The sequence below is a fragment of the Salmo salar genome, chromosome ssa23 (assembly GCF_905237065.1).
Source record: "Salmo salar chromosome ssa23, Ssal_v3.1, whole genome shotgun sequence".
NCBI lineage: Eukaryota > Metazoa > Chordata > Actinopteri > Salmoniformes > Salmonidae > Salmo > Salmo salar.
In genome coordinates, this window is record NC_059464.1 from 12472702 (window position 1) to 12485941 (window position 13240).

Below are 13240 nucleotides of genomic sequence, written 5' to 3' on the forward strand. Positions count from 1 at the left end.
TGCACTACTTTTGAGCTTGGCCTATAGGGAATCGAGTGCAATTTGGGACATATAGACTAGCACTAGCCTCAGTAGACTAGCACACACACACTTCCCTACCTGAACACTTGTGATGTACAGATACATCACACAGACCACATGGAAGCACACACACAGCACCAGCACCAGCAGCACCAACAGTCCCCTAGAGACAGAGAGACAGAGAGAGAGAGAGAGAGAGACAGAGAGAGAGACACAGACAGACGGACGGACAAATAAATAATATTATTTAAAACCAAAATATATTGTGAATGAGTGTGCTTGTATGAGTTTATGATATGAAGTTTATATATACTGTAAGTGCATAGTAACTTATCATCATACTTTCTGTGTCTCAATCATTTCTGTTTCCTTGTGTGTGCGCGTGCGCGTGCGTGCGTGTGTGTGTGTATGTACGTACTGTGGCATCATCAGAAGATGGATAAGGCCAAAGAGAGCAGCGAGGATCAGAGAGACAATCACCGCACTGATGAAGTTACCATCATACTCCTGGTTATACTGGAGAGAGAAAGAGTGAGAGACAGAGAGACAGAGCGAGAGAGAAGAGGGACAGAAATAGTAGAGCATGGTGATCACTGACGTAATTCAGCATGCCCTTTACACTCCAGCCCGTATACGGGTTGAAAATGGCAGATTTGGTCAATGATAAGCACATACATTGGAACGCAGTGGCTCTACAGTATCATGCTTTACATAACGTCAGGGCCCAGGGTCTCCACTTTACAGCGCTCGTTGAGATTTAACTGACAGACGCTCTAAACGTGAGCACCACAAGCAAAAAGAAGATGCTCCAATCCCTCTCTAATTGGGCTACTTTTGCAAATGTTCTGAGCGATGCAGTAAACCAAGAGGTGTCGGTGTGTTCTGAAAGATGAAACATTGAAGATTATAGTAAATACCACGTTGATGTCGCGCAAGCAAACCACACACACCCGTGTGTCCATTTCCATATCATAAAACTCAATGTTTATGATTGCTACGTTTGATGTACAGTTACGAGGATGACATGGCGTCATACCCTGAGTTGTTTGAACAGAATGAGCCTATGTTTGTCATACTGTGAAGAGAATTTGCTGTGGAACAGGCAACTGAACGCACTCATGGCTCCATTCTATGCGCACCAACATGAGGTGCCTTGTGAAAGCCTGACACTGTAAGATCCTATTTTCTAATGGACCATTTTTGGATTGCGTAAACAACAACAGTAATTGTGTGATGGTGGGCATGCAGGGCTGTGTTCCAAATAGAATCCACAGTGCAATGTTTGAATTGAATCTTGTGTCAGGGGAACTGTTGCGTCCTCACCTCTGGTCTGATATATTCCCCGGAATCTCTACAGTGTTCCGTTTTAATTGCTACCACGGTAATGCATATGCTTCTCAAACATTTAAATGTAGCCCTAAAATACCCTCCCACCAGGGCTTGTGCTCAATTCAGAATTTTGGAATTGACACCCATTCAACTCTGAAATTCAAATTGAATTGGCCACAACCTACAAGACGGATAATTTGAATTGATTTGAGTTTGAGTGAGAGGAAGTAGAATTTAATTCAGTGCAATTCAAATAAATGTCACTCAGTCATAGAACATGAGAGTTTAATTGAATCTCTATATATCCCTTTTCTCTGGAAACAATGTTCATATGCTCTTTTAACCTGTCACACCCTGACCTGAGAGAGCCTTTTTTATGTCTCTATTTAGGTTTGGTCAGGGTGTGATTTGGGTGGGCATTCTATCCTTTTTTCTATGCTTTGTATTTCTTTGTTTTGGCCTGGTATGGCTCTCAATCAGAGACAGCTGTACATCGTTGTCGCTGATTGGGAGTCATACTTAGGCAGCCTGATTTCCTTTGGGGTTTGTGGGTAGTTAATTTCTGTTTAGTGTTTTGCACCTGACAGAACTGTTTGGCTGTCGTTTTTTTGGTTTAAAGTGTTCTATATTTAATAAAATAATGATGAGCACTAACCACGCTGCGCCTTGGTCGACTCTCTTCAACGAAGGCCGTTACATAACCTTAGTGCTTAGAATAGCCAATTATATTTCCACCAACCATTTCATCTGTTTGGCTTCTTTTTGAAGGGTCAACTTGAGGGTTAAAATAATGCATTCTTGGAAATAAAGTAACTTAGAATATTCACATACAGGTACAATTTCTTTACAATATGTATATTTGTATAGACTACACCTAATATAGAATAGAAGAGGCATTTAAATTTCATTGAATTTCACTGAATGAAATTATATTTCCTTTCATTCAAATTGCAATCATGTATCCTGTTTACTATTTCAATTCAAATTCAAGAATTTAATTGGAATTTATGAAGCATTCTCAATTCAATTCTGAATTGAGCACAACCCTGCTTCCCACACATACACACACAAACGCACAGACAAGCACGTAGGCACAGTTGTTCTGTTCTAGGTGTCTGTGTCCACGCACACGCAGGAGAAAGCCATCCGGCGAGTACATGTGGCTCAGATGCTCCCAAATCATTAGCAGCACCCCCTCCTGAGAGGGTGGGTGGATCCCTTAAACCTCCACAATCACAGACAACAGGCATGGGAAAGACAGAGGAGAAAGGAAGAGAGAACGAGACAGAGAGAGAGAGAGAGAGAGATACCAGATACAAATTAGGATCTGACAAAAAAAATAAAAAAAATACATTATTTAACCCATTGCCCTTTATGGTTGTGAGGTCTGGGGTCCACTCACCAACCAAGCACTCACAAAATGGGACAAAATCCAATTCTGCTAAAATATCCTCAGTGTACAATGTAAAACACCAAATAATGCATGCAGAGCAGAATTAGGCTGATACCCGCTAATTATTAAAATCCAGAAAATAGCCATTAAATTCTACAACCACCTAAAAGGAAGCAATTCCCAAACTTTCCATAACATAGCCATCACCTACAGAGATTAACCTGGAGAAGAGTCCACTAAGCAAGCGGGTCCTGGGGCTCTGTTCACAAACACAAACAGAGCACCAGGACAGCAACACAATTAGACCCAAGCAAATCATGAGAAAACAAAAAGATATTTACTTGACACTTTGGAAAGAATTAACCAAAAAACAGAGCAAACTAGAATATCAAATCAAATCAAATGTATTTATATAGCCCTTCTTACATCAGCTGATATCTCAAAGTGCTGTACAGAAACCCAGCCTAAAACCCCAAACAGCAAGCAATGCAGGTGTAGAAGCACGGTGGCTAGGAAAAACTCCCTAGAAAGGCCAAAACCTAGGAAGAAACGTAGAGAGGAACCAGGCTATGAGGGGTGAGTACACAGAATAGAGAATACACAGTGGCAGAATACCTGACCACTATGACTGGCCCAAAATTAAGCAAACCTTTGACTATGTACAGACTCAGTGAACATGGCCTTGCTATTGAGAGAGGCCACAGTAGGCTGACCTGGCTCTCAAGAGAAGACAGGCTATGTGCACACTGCCCACAAGATGAGGTGGAAACTGAGCTGACGTCCTGCCAAATGTATGTCCATATTAGAGACACATATTTCCCTCAGATTACACTGACCCACAAAGAATTAAAAAAACGAATCATTTTTTGATAAACTCCCATATATATTGGTTGCCATTACAGTGTGCCATTACAGCAGAAGGATTTGTGACCAGTTACCACAAGAAAAGGGCAACCAGTGAAGAACAAACACTATTGTAAATACAACCCATATTTATGTTTATTTATTTTCCCTTTTGTACTTTAACTATTTGCACATCGTTACAACACTGTATATAGCCATAATATGACATTTGAAATGTCTCTATTCCTTTGGAACTTTTGTGAGTGTAATGTTTACTGTTCATTTTGTATTGTTTATTTCACTTTTGTTTATTACCTATTTCACTTGCTTTGGCAATGTAAACATATGTGACTCGTTTCAGGAAACTAGGCCTACGTCGCGCGTCATTACTTAACAGGAGAGCCATTTGAACTTTTTGGGCAGAAATGCCTACTGGAACACGTGAACGTGTATGTGCCTTAATACAAACTTGTATGCCAACTGTAAAGACAAATACAATTGTTAAATTACAAGCCTAGTTAGTTTAGCCAAGGAAAAGAACAGCAACCTTTCCGCTAGCCATGATTGTCTGAGAGATGAGTTTGTTTGGTCTGCCATGTAGCACGCTTCTGTCTATAACATGATCTGGTCAGTATATATAGGTAATCCTTTCTAAAGTGGCTTTTTTGAAAAATATCACATAGTAGAACTGCAAAAGTGTTCATCTCCACTTTCTGGGGGACTGAGTTTTTAAATCAGTGGAATACCAGGTGGAATTTGAGTATGATAGCTAAGGTGATGGAGAAAATTCTGGCATTTGATTGCAAATATACAGACGGAGTCGAAAAGAGAACACACAGAAGGCTGTTGTACAAAACACCTGTCTCCGGATTACATCTTCAAACTAAGGGCAACCATGGCGTCCGTGACAGAGGGAGGAGTGTCCGTCCATGTATACATTTTCAGATATTACACGTTTCTAATTTTGTCAGAAAGTCATTTTCATTTCAATTTAAAGCGTACTGTTAGCTAGCTAGCTCACATTAACTGGCTGGCTCGCTAGCTAACGTTTCGTGTATGATCTGTGTAGTAATATTATTCATATCTCAGAGCTGTTTACATTGCTAGTTATAGCCTAATGCTATATCAGAGTAGATAGCCAGAGCGAATTTACCAGCTATGTCTATTGACAGTTGTCTCAGTGACATCATAAACATTCTATTGGAATGGTTACTTGCATAGTGGAGTCTTTTGTTTAGACATGTAGCTAGCTAGCTAAACAATGAACCATAATACTAACTCATAACGTTACTAGCCTGCATGAATCTGCAGGTAGCTAACCAACCAGGTTCAATGTTATAGCTAACATTAGGCTATAACTAGCAATGCAAACGGCTCTGAGATACGAATAATATTACTACACAGATCATACACGTAACGTTAGCTAGCTAGCTAACAGTACACTTTAACTTTAAATGAAAATAACTTTCTGACAAAATTAGAAACGTGTAATATCTGAAAATGTAGCTAGCTAGAATCTCTTACCCGTACACATGGACCCCCCCCCCCCCCCTTCTGTCACGGATGCCATGGTTGCCCTTAGTTTGAAGATGTCATCTGGACAGGTGTTTATACAACAGCCTTCTGCGTGTACTCTTTTCGACTCCGTCTACATATTTGCAATCAAATGCCAGAATTTTCCCCATCTCCTTACCTATCATACTCGAATTCCACTGATTTCAAAGCTCGGTCCCCCAGAAAGTGGAGAGCAACACTTATGGAGTTCTACTACGCGATATATTTAAAAAAAGCTGGGTTAGAAAGGATTACCTACACACACTGACCAGCTCATATTATAGACAAAAGTCTATAATAATGGCTAAACCAACTAGTCTCTTAATTTAACAATTGTATTCATATTTACAGATGGCATACTGTACAAGTTTGTTGTCAAGGCACATGAAAGTTCGCGTTCCAGAAGATATTTCTGCCAAAAAACGCATTTTGATAAAAAAAAAAGTTTACATTAAATGGCGCTCATGTGAAGTAGTGATGCGCGACATACGCCTACATTCCTGAAACGAGTCACATATGTGCATTAGAAGAAGGCTGGTGGGAGGAACTATAGGAGAACAGGCTCATTGTTTTTTTATTCTTTGTTTAACCTTTATTTAACTAGGCAATCCGTTAAGAACAAATTCTTATTTACAATGACGGCCTACACCGGCCAAACCTGGGCGAAGCTGGGCCAATTGTGAGCCGCCCTATGGGACTCCCAATCACGGCCGGTTGTGATACTCTGGAATGGAGTCAAACATGTAGTTTCCATATGTTTGATGCCGTTCCATATATTCCATTCCAGCCATGAGCCAGTCCTCCTATTGCTCGTCCCACCATCCTCCTCTTATGTGCATGCATGTGTGTAAGTATAAGTGCATGTGTGTGTGTGTGTGTATACGTGTGGGTATAACGTGTGTGTACTCTACTAACCCTGCGCTCCCTGTCTGTGTTCCTGTAGATGAGTGTAATGAAGTTGAGGTCGGTGGTCTGTGAGTCTGTCTGGCGAGCCTCGATAAGCCGGCCGATGTAGCGGTTGACCCGTGTACCAGGGAGGTGCTGCACAGTGCTTGAGAGTGATGTCCGGCTACACACCTTCTCTGGTGTCGTCCGCAACACACGCCTCTGTCAGGGTCCAGGGACAGGGAACAAGGTGTTAATATTAGGACAGTATCAGTCACAATGACTTGAACCCCAACCACAGAAGAACCTGGAAGTTGCCATTCCACCTTTATACAAATGGTCATTCCAAGCTTATAAAGTTCTTATAGGCCCTACAGCTTCCAAGTTTGGTCGCAAACAATTATTATCGGAAGAAATAATGAAGCACGATATACAGGAATCATATCAACTTCATTGGTAAGAATAGAATTCCCTTCAATTGATAAACCTATGAGAATGTGTGAGCTGTAGCCTACAGCAACAGGCAGCTAGTAGTCTAGCTAGCACAGCTAATGGTGTCATTGTGTTATTAGGGGTTCAAGAAGCGAAGCTGGTGAAATCCTATTATGTTTTTTCAGGTTCATTACGGGTCCACCAGCGAATCTGGTGAAGCCCTATTGTATTGTTATTATTATGTTCCTTTTTCTGCCATTTTGCAGAAAAACATCAAATTCCTGTGAGATGAAAAGGCCCAGGACGATGCAACTGTTTGACTCAGTCTGATGAAACTTGGCACACATGCTCAGGAGTATGAGGCTAGCTGTGTAAAGTATGGTTCAGTTCGGCACAAGGTGGCACTGTTTTACAGGAAAAACATTTAATTCAAGCTCATTTGCTTATTGTGGCCATATTGTTTGAGCAAGAGTCTCGAAGTTCTGATATTTGGTAAGTGTGGGAAGGAGTACAGAAATAGCTCATCATAGGGTGATGTGCCCAATTTGTTCTAATGGTGGCACAGTGGTATCACAGCTTGAACCCTGGCATTGCTGCTTGCATCTATATTTAGATTATACACTGGGTGGTTCAAGCCCTGAATGATGATTGGCTGACAGCCATGGTATATCAGACCGTATACCACAGGTATGACAAAACATTTATTTTTACTGCTCTAATTACGTTGGTAACCAGTTTATAATAGCAAAAAGGAACCTTGGGGGTTTGTGATACATGGCCAGCATACCACGGCTAAGGGCTGTGTCCAGGCACTCTAAGTTGTGTCGTGCATATGACCAGATCTTAGCCATGGTATATTGGCAATATGCCACACCTCCTTGGGCTTTATTGCTGAATTAGAGATCTATCAGAGTAGCTCATTGATAACATCAGGTGTTGTAACACTAGCACCATCAGCATTGTTACCACAACATAATACTAGGGCTTGCCATGACATAATGTAATAATGCTAGCAATAGCTGTGAGTAGTACAATGTAATATGTACTATTGGGGCTATACAATTCTATCAGTAGCAGTAATGCTGTTGGTGTCATAATGCCAACGGTAGCTGTAATGCTGTTGGTGTCATAATGCTAGCAGTAGCAGTAATGCTCTTGGTGTCATAATGCTAGTAGTAGCAGTCATACTGTTGGTGTCATAATGCTAGCAGTTCTATTTTCGGCTGGCGTTAAGCTAGAGCAATTGTGAAACACTTGCTCGTTTGCAATTTCAACCTGTTAAAGCCTGCGCTCAAACCCTTGCCCCAGGATTGGTCATTTACCTGCCTTATATGAGCTAGCTCGCGCTGGAGGGGTTATTAAAGACCAACCCGAAAGCAGGTCTGAACAGTAACGTGGTTGGTCATGGCATGGATTTTGACAACGGAAGCGCAGCCTATCCAGCTGTGATGCACAGTGCCCATGTGCAGAAGAGAGATGTGCTTTTTGTGCCCGTAAACCTTGTATTTAAAACATAAAAAGCATTGTTAAATACGGTTTTGCATTATTCACAATTCACATAGGCTCCATTTCCAAAGAGCACCCTTTGTTCGGTTACCAAAGACTCGCTCCTCCAAACATAGGCTATTACATTTTTCGGTATAACGCCATATCAACAGTAGGCCCAGGCTATATCTTCCCAATTGAGAACGTGCCTCACACATACAATACAATTTACGGGAACCTAGTATTTTTTATATGAGGAGAAGTGTGATACGTAAAGGCCTATTCTCATTGAAGCCAAATACAACAATGTTGACTGTCAACACTCCAAACATATTGAGCAAACACTGGATGTTTTTTTTTATATTTAAATTTTTTACTGTTGCCTATGCTATATAATAAACTGTAGTATCATTCCACCATGGACTAGGACAAGAATATCCTGTGCCCCTAGCCATTTTGGAGTTGATGACAAGGAAAAGACCATCAATAACCTACAGAACTTGAGAAACACATGCAGTATTAAGCCATGGAATGCCTTGATTGGCCAGAGAGTGGCCAAGTCTTCGCCACACCTACAATTTGTTTATTCATCAAAACCCAGCCCTATCGCTCCACCGCCAGCTATTGAGCTCATAATAATGGCTGTGAAAATATCAAAAATATTCCTGACACACCCCCGGACCTACAGTATAGTGCCACCACCATCGCTTAGATTTACCATTGCGTTTTGTTTGTTAAAAAATAAGCCCTTGGTGTCATAATGCTAGCAGTAGCAGTATTGCTGTCGGTGTCATAATGCTAGCAGGTAGCAGTGTAACGTGACGACAGAGTCATAACGTGACAGAGTCATAACGTTAGACCAACCCCTGACAGTTATAAGAGGATTACACAGTTGCAGGGCTATTCCTGACAGAGAAATGCCTCCAAACACACACCAATGATAGTCACAGTGTTTCACACACACGTGCACACACGCACACGCACACAAACCCACCCTATAACATAGCAGTTTGATTTGGTGTTAGAGTTGTCAATTATATCTGTTTGTTGGTTTTAACCAAGTTTCTATAACTGATCATGTGAATGAAACTGTGTGTGTACAGGGAGGTTTATGGGAGTGATTCAGATCGTGTGTGTGTGTAAGTGCCTGTGTTTAGGATTAGGAAACCAAGCAGGATTTCAGCGCTGGAAATAAAAACCCATTAAAACCCCATATTATTTTCCAGAAATATGAATAGACGCACACCACCCGCACGTTAACAGCAACATACATACCTTGTCGTCATCCTCGCAGGTCATGACATTAGAGAAGGGGATCTCAGCCTTGAACATCTTCCTACAGTGCATGAGCTGAACCAGCAGGTAGCACACTGTCTTAAACTTCATCCTCTTAGCCGGCTTGATGTCCGACAGGATCAACCCTGGGAAGATCTGAGGAGAGAAGGGAGAAAGAGGGAGAGGCGGAGAGAGAGGGAGAGGGGAGAGCGTGACATTTGGGGGAGGAGAGAGAGGGAGAGAGTGATAGATGGGGGAGGAGAGAGAGGGAAGGGAGGGGAGAGGGGGAAGTTTAAGTTCCAGAGAAAGATCAACTTCAGCCTTTGTAACATTAACTCTATAAAATGGTGGACTAACTTGTAGTGTCATGTGTGAGGAAGAGAGGAAAATGATCGGTCCTAAGACTATCAGTCATAAGACTTCCTGAGAGGAAGAAAATATGAGGTTGAGGCTTAAAGGAAAGGTTCACCCATTTTGAATGTTATATTGGTTTTTTGTGCATCTCTGAGTGATGTTCTATTGATTCCCTGGGTCATTTCAGGTTTTCATATGTATCTGAGTTATTGGCAGAAATCCAGCCGGTATTACCTTGCACCGTGATAAAGCCGCTCTCACTACACTGGAAGTTAATAGGAATACGACTTTTAGATCGTGAAAACGTCTATCATACATGTCAGAATTCAATACTGGCCGATGTCATAACTCGGGAGGATGTCTTCTCTCGAATGAGCCATTGATCATATATTTGTGATATTCCTACCTCAAGAAATGTGTAATTTAACGGAATGTCTAGCACATTTTTCCTATTTTTTGCCCCTTTTTCCAGGGTGCATTGCATGGTGGTTGCCAGAGATATTATCGACAGCAGATAGGAATCCAATGAATGAAGGAACGTATAACGCCCCACCCAGCAGACTGTCGACCAATCGCGTTCACGTTGTCATGCTGCGTCACACGGTTGCTAAGCTAAATGTCACACAATCCCTTCGCAAAGTCAGTGTATATGTCAACAAATGTGCCTATTTTCCTCGAAAGTATGTAATGTCACGATTCCAAAGCTATACGATAATACAGAAAGCAAGTTAATTATCTTACTTCTCGGAAAATATTTGTAATGTTGTACTTCTTGTTGATGAAATTGGTGCTAATGTTGGGTTTTTGAGCTAGCACCCAAAAGACTCCCATTCACTACTTGAAGGAGAGCGCTCCTTGTCCCACTATCGCATAGAATCAACCGCGTGGCCCATTGATGTAGCATGGGCAATGTTTCCCATCTCCTCAAAAGTATATCTGCCGTTGCGAATGTTAGACTCCACTCTGTGAGGCACATTGATCTGCAGGTTGAACATGGTGAGACTGTACTCCTAAGTTCATAGTGCAGTTTGTTTAGGCGATTTTACAGGTAACTAGCTACGTTACATGTTGATATTGTCTTTGTTATTATTGTGTGTAGCTATGTTTTCTAGCTAGCTAGCTAACCAAACCGTAGAGAGAGCATTGCATTGTGGATTTTGTAGTAGACTTGAGCTGCAACGATTTTCCATGTTGCTACCAACGTTATTATGACGCCAAAATGAAACATTGTAACACTTGTGAATTAAAGTATGTGTGACAATCCTATCTTTGTGAGGACTATAACAATTTCACCCACTACTATAAACATGTGTGTGTGTGTGCGCGTGCGTGCGTGTGTGTGTGTGAGTGAGCAAGAGAGCATGTGTGTGTGTGCATGCTCTGATCCACATGTATGGAGCATTACTGGGACTGGGAGACAATGATCCATATGGTAGTTCCTCACAACTTAACACTCTGTAGAGCACTTCATAGGATGAATCATTCAGCGGATGCATTCAGTGCAATCATGCCTGAACTCCGGAGGTTAATCCTATACTGACAAAAATAGGTTACATGGAATTATGCAAATGAAGAAGTTGACTAATCGCGGCAACGCAGAACCAAATCACGCGAGCGCTGGCAAGCTACTGGCTTAGGTTCTGGGTGGAGCACAGGAAGATAATGGACTAGTGCGAGTGGCAGAACCAGGGCAGATATGCACCCTGTTCAAAAGTAGTGCAATATAAAAGGGAATAGGGTAGCGCATTTGGGATGCAGCCACTGTGTGTCACTATTTACTTTAAAGGGGCTGTCAGCAGTTGCTACATCCATTTTTCAGACTTATAAATGTATTATACTGTATGTACCCATAGTTAAAAATATAATTTTGATATCATGGATGGTCAGTCCTTGCATCCATAGCGCTGTCTATGAATTTGAAAGTCATTACATTTCTTCAGCCCCATCCTGCCCATCCCATAGCTTTTTACCAAAACAGTGGCGGGGGAAAACGCTTTGCTTTTGTTTCAACTGCTGATTGGCCCTTTAAGTCTGTGGTAGGGTACAATAAAAGATTGTTGTAGCTGTGTGTTTGTGTATATTAGGTTATTATACTGTGTGTGTGTAGTTGTGTACCTTGCGTCTGTGGGAGGCTACTATGAAGAAGGTCTCGATGTGGTGTTTCTCTAAGAAGGCATGTCTCTCATGGCCAAAGCCTGGCTCCACCTCATAGTCTCCATTCAAACACTCCAGAGTAGTCCTGGTTATATGGACCTTACTGAGGAGGGAGGGAGGGAGGGAGGGAGGGAGGGAGGGAGGGAGGGAGGGAGGGAGGGAGGGAGGAGAGAGCGAGAGAGAGTGAAAGAGACATGTAATTCATTAAAGGAGAATTGGAATCTGTTTTACATCCCTTGCAGGGTTGAGATAGATTTTTTGATCATTCATTGAATTTCAGTTAATCTACTGAGCTCACTTAGATTGTAATGAAATTGATCGCTGCCTCCTGCCCTCTTTTCTCATTTGTTGGTTCTTGTTTACTTAAATCAACATTTGTGCAGATTTTTTTATTAGTTTTTTCAATAATTGAAAGCAGTAACTCCTCTTTACAGTGCATTCGGAAAGAATTCAGACCCCTTGACTTTTTCCACAGTTTGTTACGTTACAGCCTTATTCTAAAATGGATTAAATTGTTCTTTTTCCAAATCAATTTACACACAAAGTGTATAGATTGATGAGGATTTTTTTTTTAAATCCATTTTAGAATAAGGCTGTAACGTAACAAAATGTGGAAAAAGGGAAGGCGTCTGAATACTTTACGAATGCACAGTATGCTTTGTCATTATGGGGTATTGTGTGTAGATTGATGAAGGGAAAAAAGCAATTTAATCCATTTTAGAATAAGGCTGTATCCTAACAAAATGTGGAAAAAGGGTCTGAATACTTTCCGAAGACACTGTATGGGCTCTTCATGGGCTCCCTATGAAAAGTAGTGCACTATAAAGGGAATACGGTGTCATTAAGGACTGGACCATAGTCTTCAGTAGTCATACATACCCAGGCAGTCCTCCTGCCTCCATCACGTTGGCCAGAGTGACATCATTGGACCAGACATCATACTGCCACTTCCTGAGTCCCAGTACCCCACAGAGCACCCGTCCCGTGTGCAGACCCACACGCATGTTCAGATCCACCTCCGTAGCCTCCACCACAGACCTAGGAAGAGACAGGGAGATAGAGAGATGAGTGTGCATGTGTGCGTGTGTGTGCGTGTGCAGTCCCTGTCTTAGTGATATGGCTCCTACAGCACAGGAAGAGAAAGAGCTAGAGTGAGCGAGACAGTGAGATTGTATGTATGTGGACAATTTCCACCACATCAGTATGCAGAGCCCCCAGAGACAGAAAACAGGGAGAAGTGAAAAGGGAGAAGGGGGGGGGGGGGGTGAGAGACAGAGAGCGAGAAAGAGAGATAATGAGATAGAGAGCGAGAGGTCTATCCATCAGTCTAAGAGAGCGCTGTCACACAGAGGGAGAAGAGGACTGTGTATGAGCGAGGGAGGAGAGGAGTGGGTATGAATGAGAGATCTAAGAGAGAGGGAGGGAGGAGAGGAGTGTGTATGATCAAGGGATGTAAAAGAGGGGGGAGAGGAGTGTGTATGGCAGCACCTGTCCTGGGTGATAAGGAGCTCCAGC

General features: G+C 42.0%; 1 protein-coding gene across 1 annotated transcript in view; it reads right to left on the reverse strand.

Annotated features, from left to right (window-relative positions):
* The window catches only part of LOC106584068 (adenylate cyclase type 1), an 80153-nt gene that overhangs the window by 26988 nt on the left and 39925 nt on the right, over window positions 1–13240 (reverse strand). The window contains exons 6-11 of the mRNA XM_045706355.1: window positions 12605–12763; window positions 11687–11828; window positions 9218–9373; window positions 6056–6247; window positions 440–537; window positions 100–184 (exon numbers count right to left, since the gene is read on the reverse strand). Of these exons, the coding sequence (XP_045562311.1) occupies window positions 100–184; window positions 440–537; window positions 6056–6247; window positions 9218–9373; window positions 11687–11828; window positions 12605–12763 (832 nt within the window). The remainder of the gene's footprint in view (window positions 1–99; window positions 185–439; window positions 538–6055; window positions 6248–9217; window positions 9374–11686; window positions 11829–12604; window positions 12764–13240) is intronic.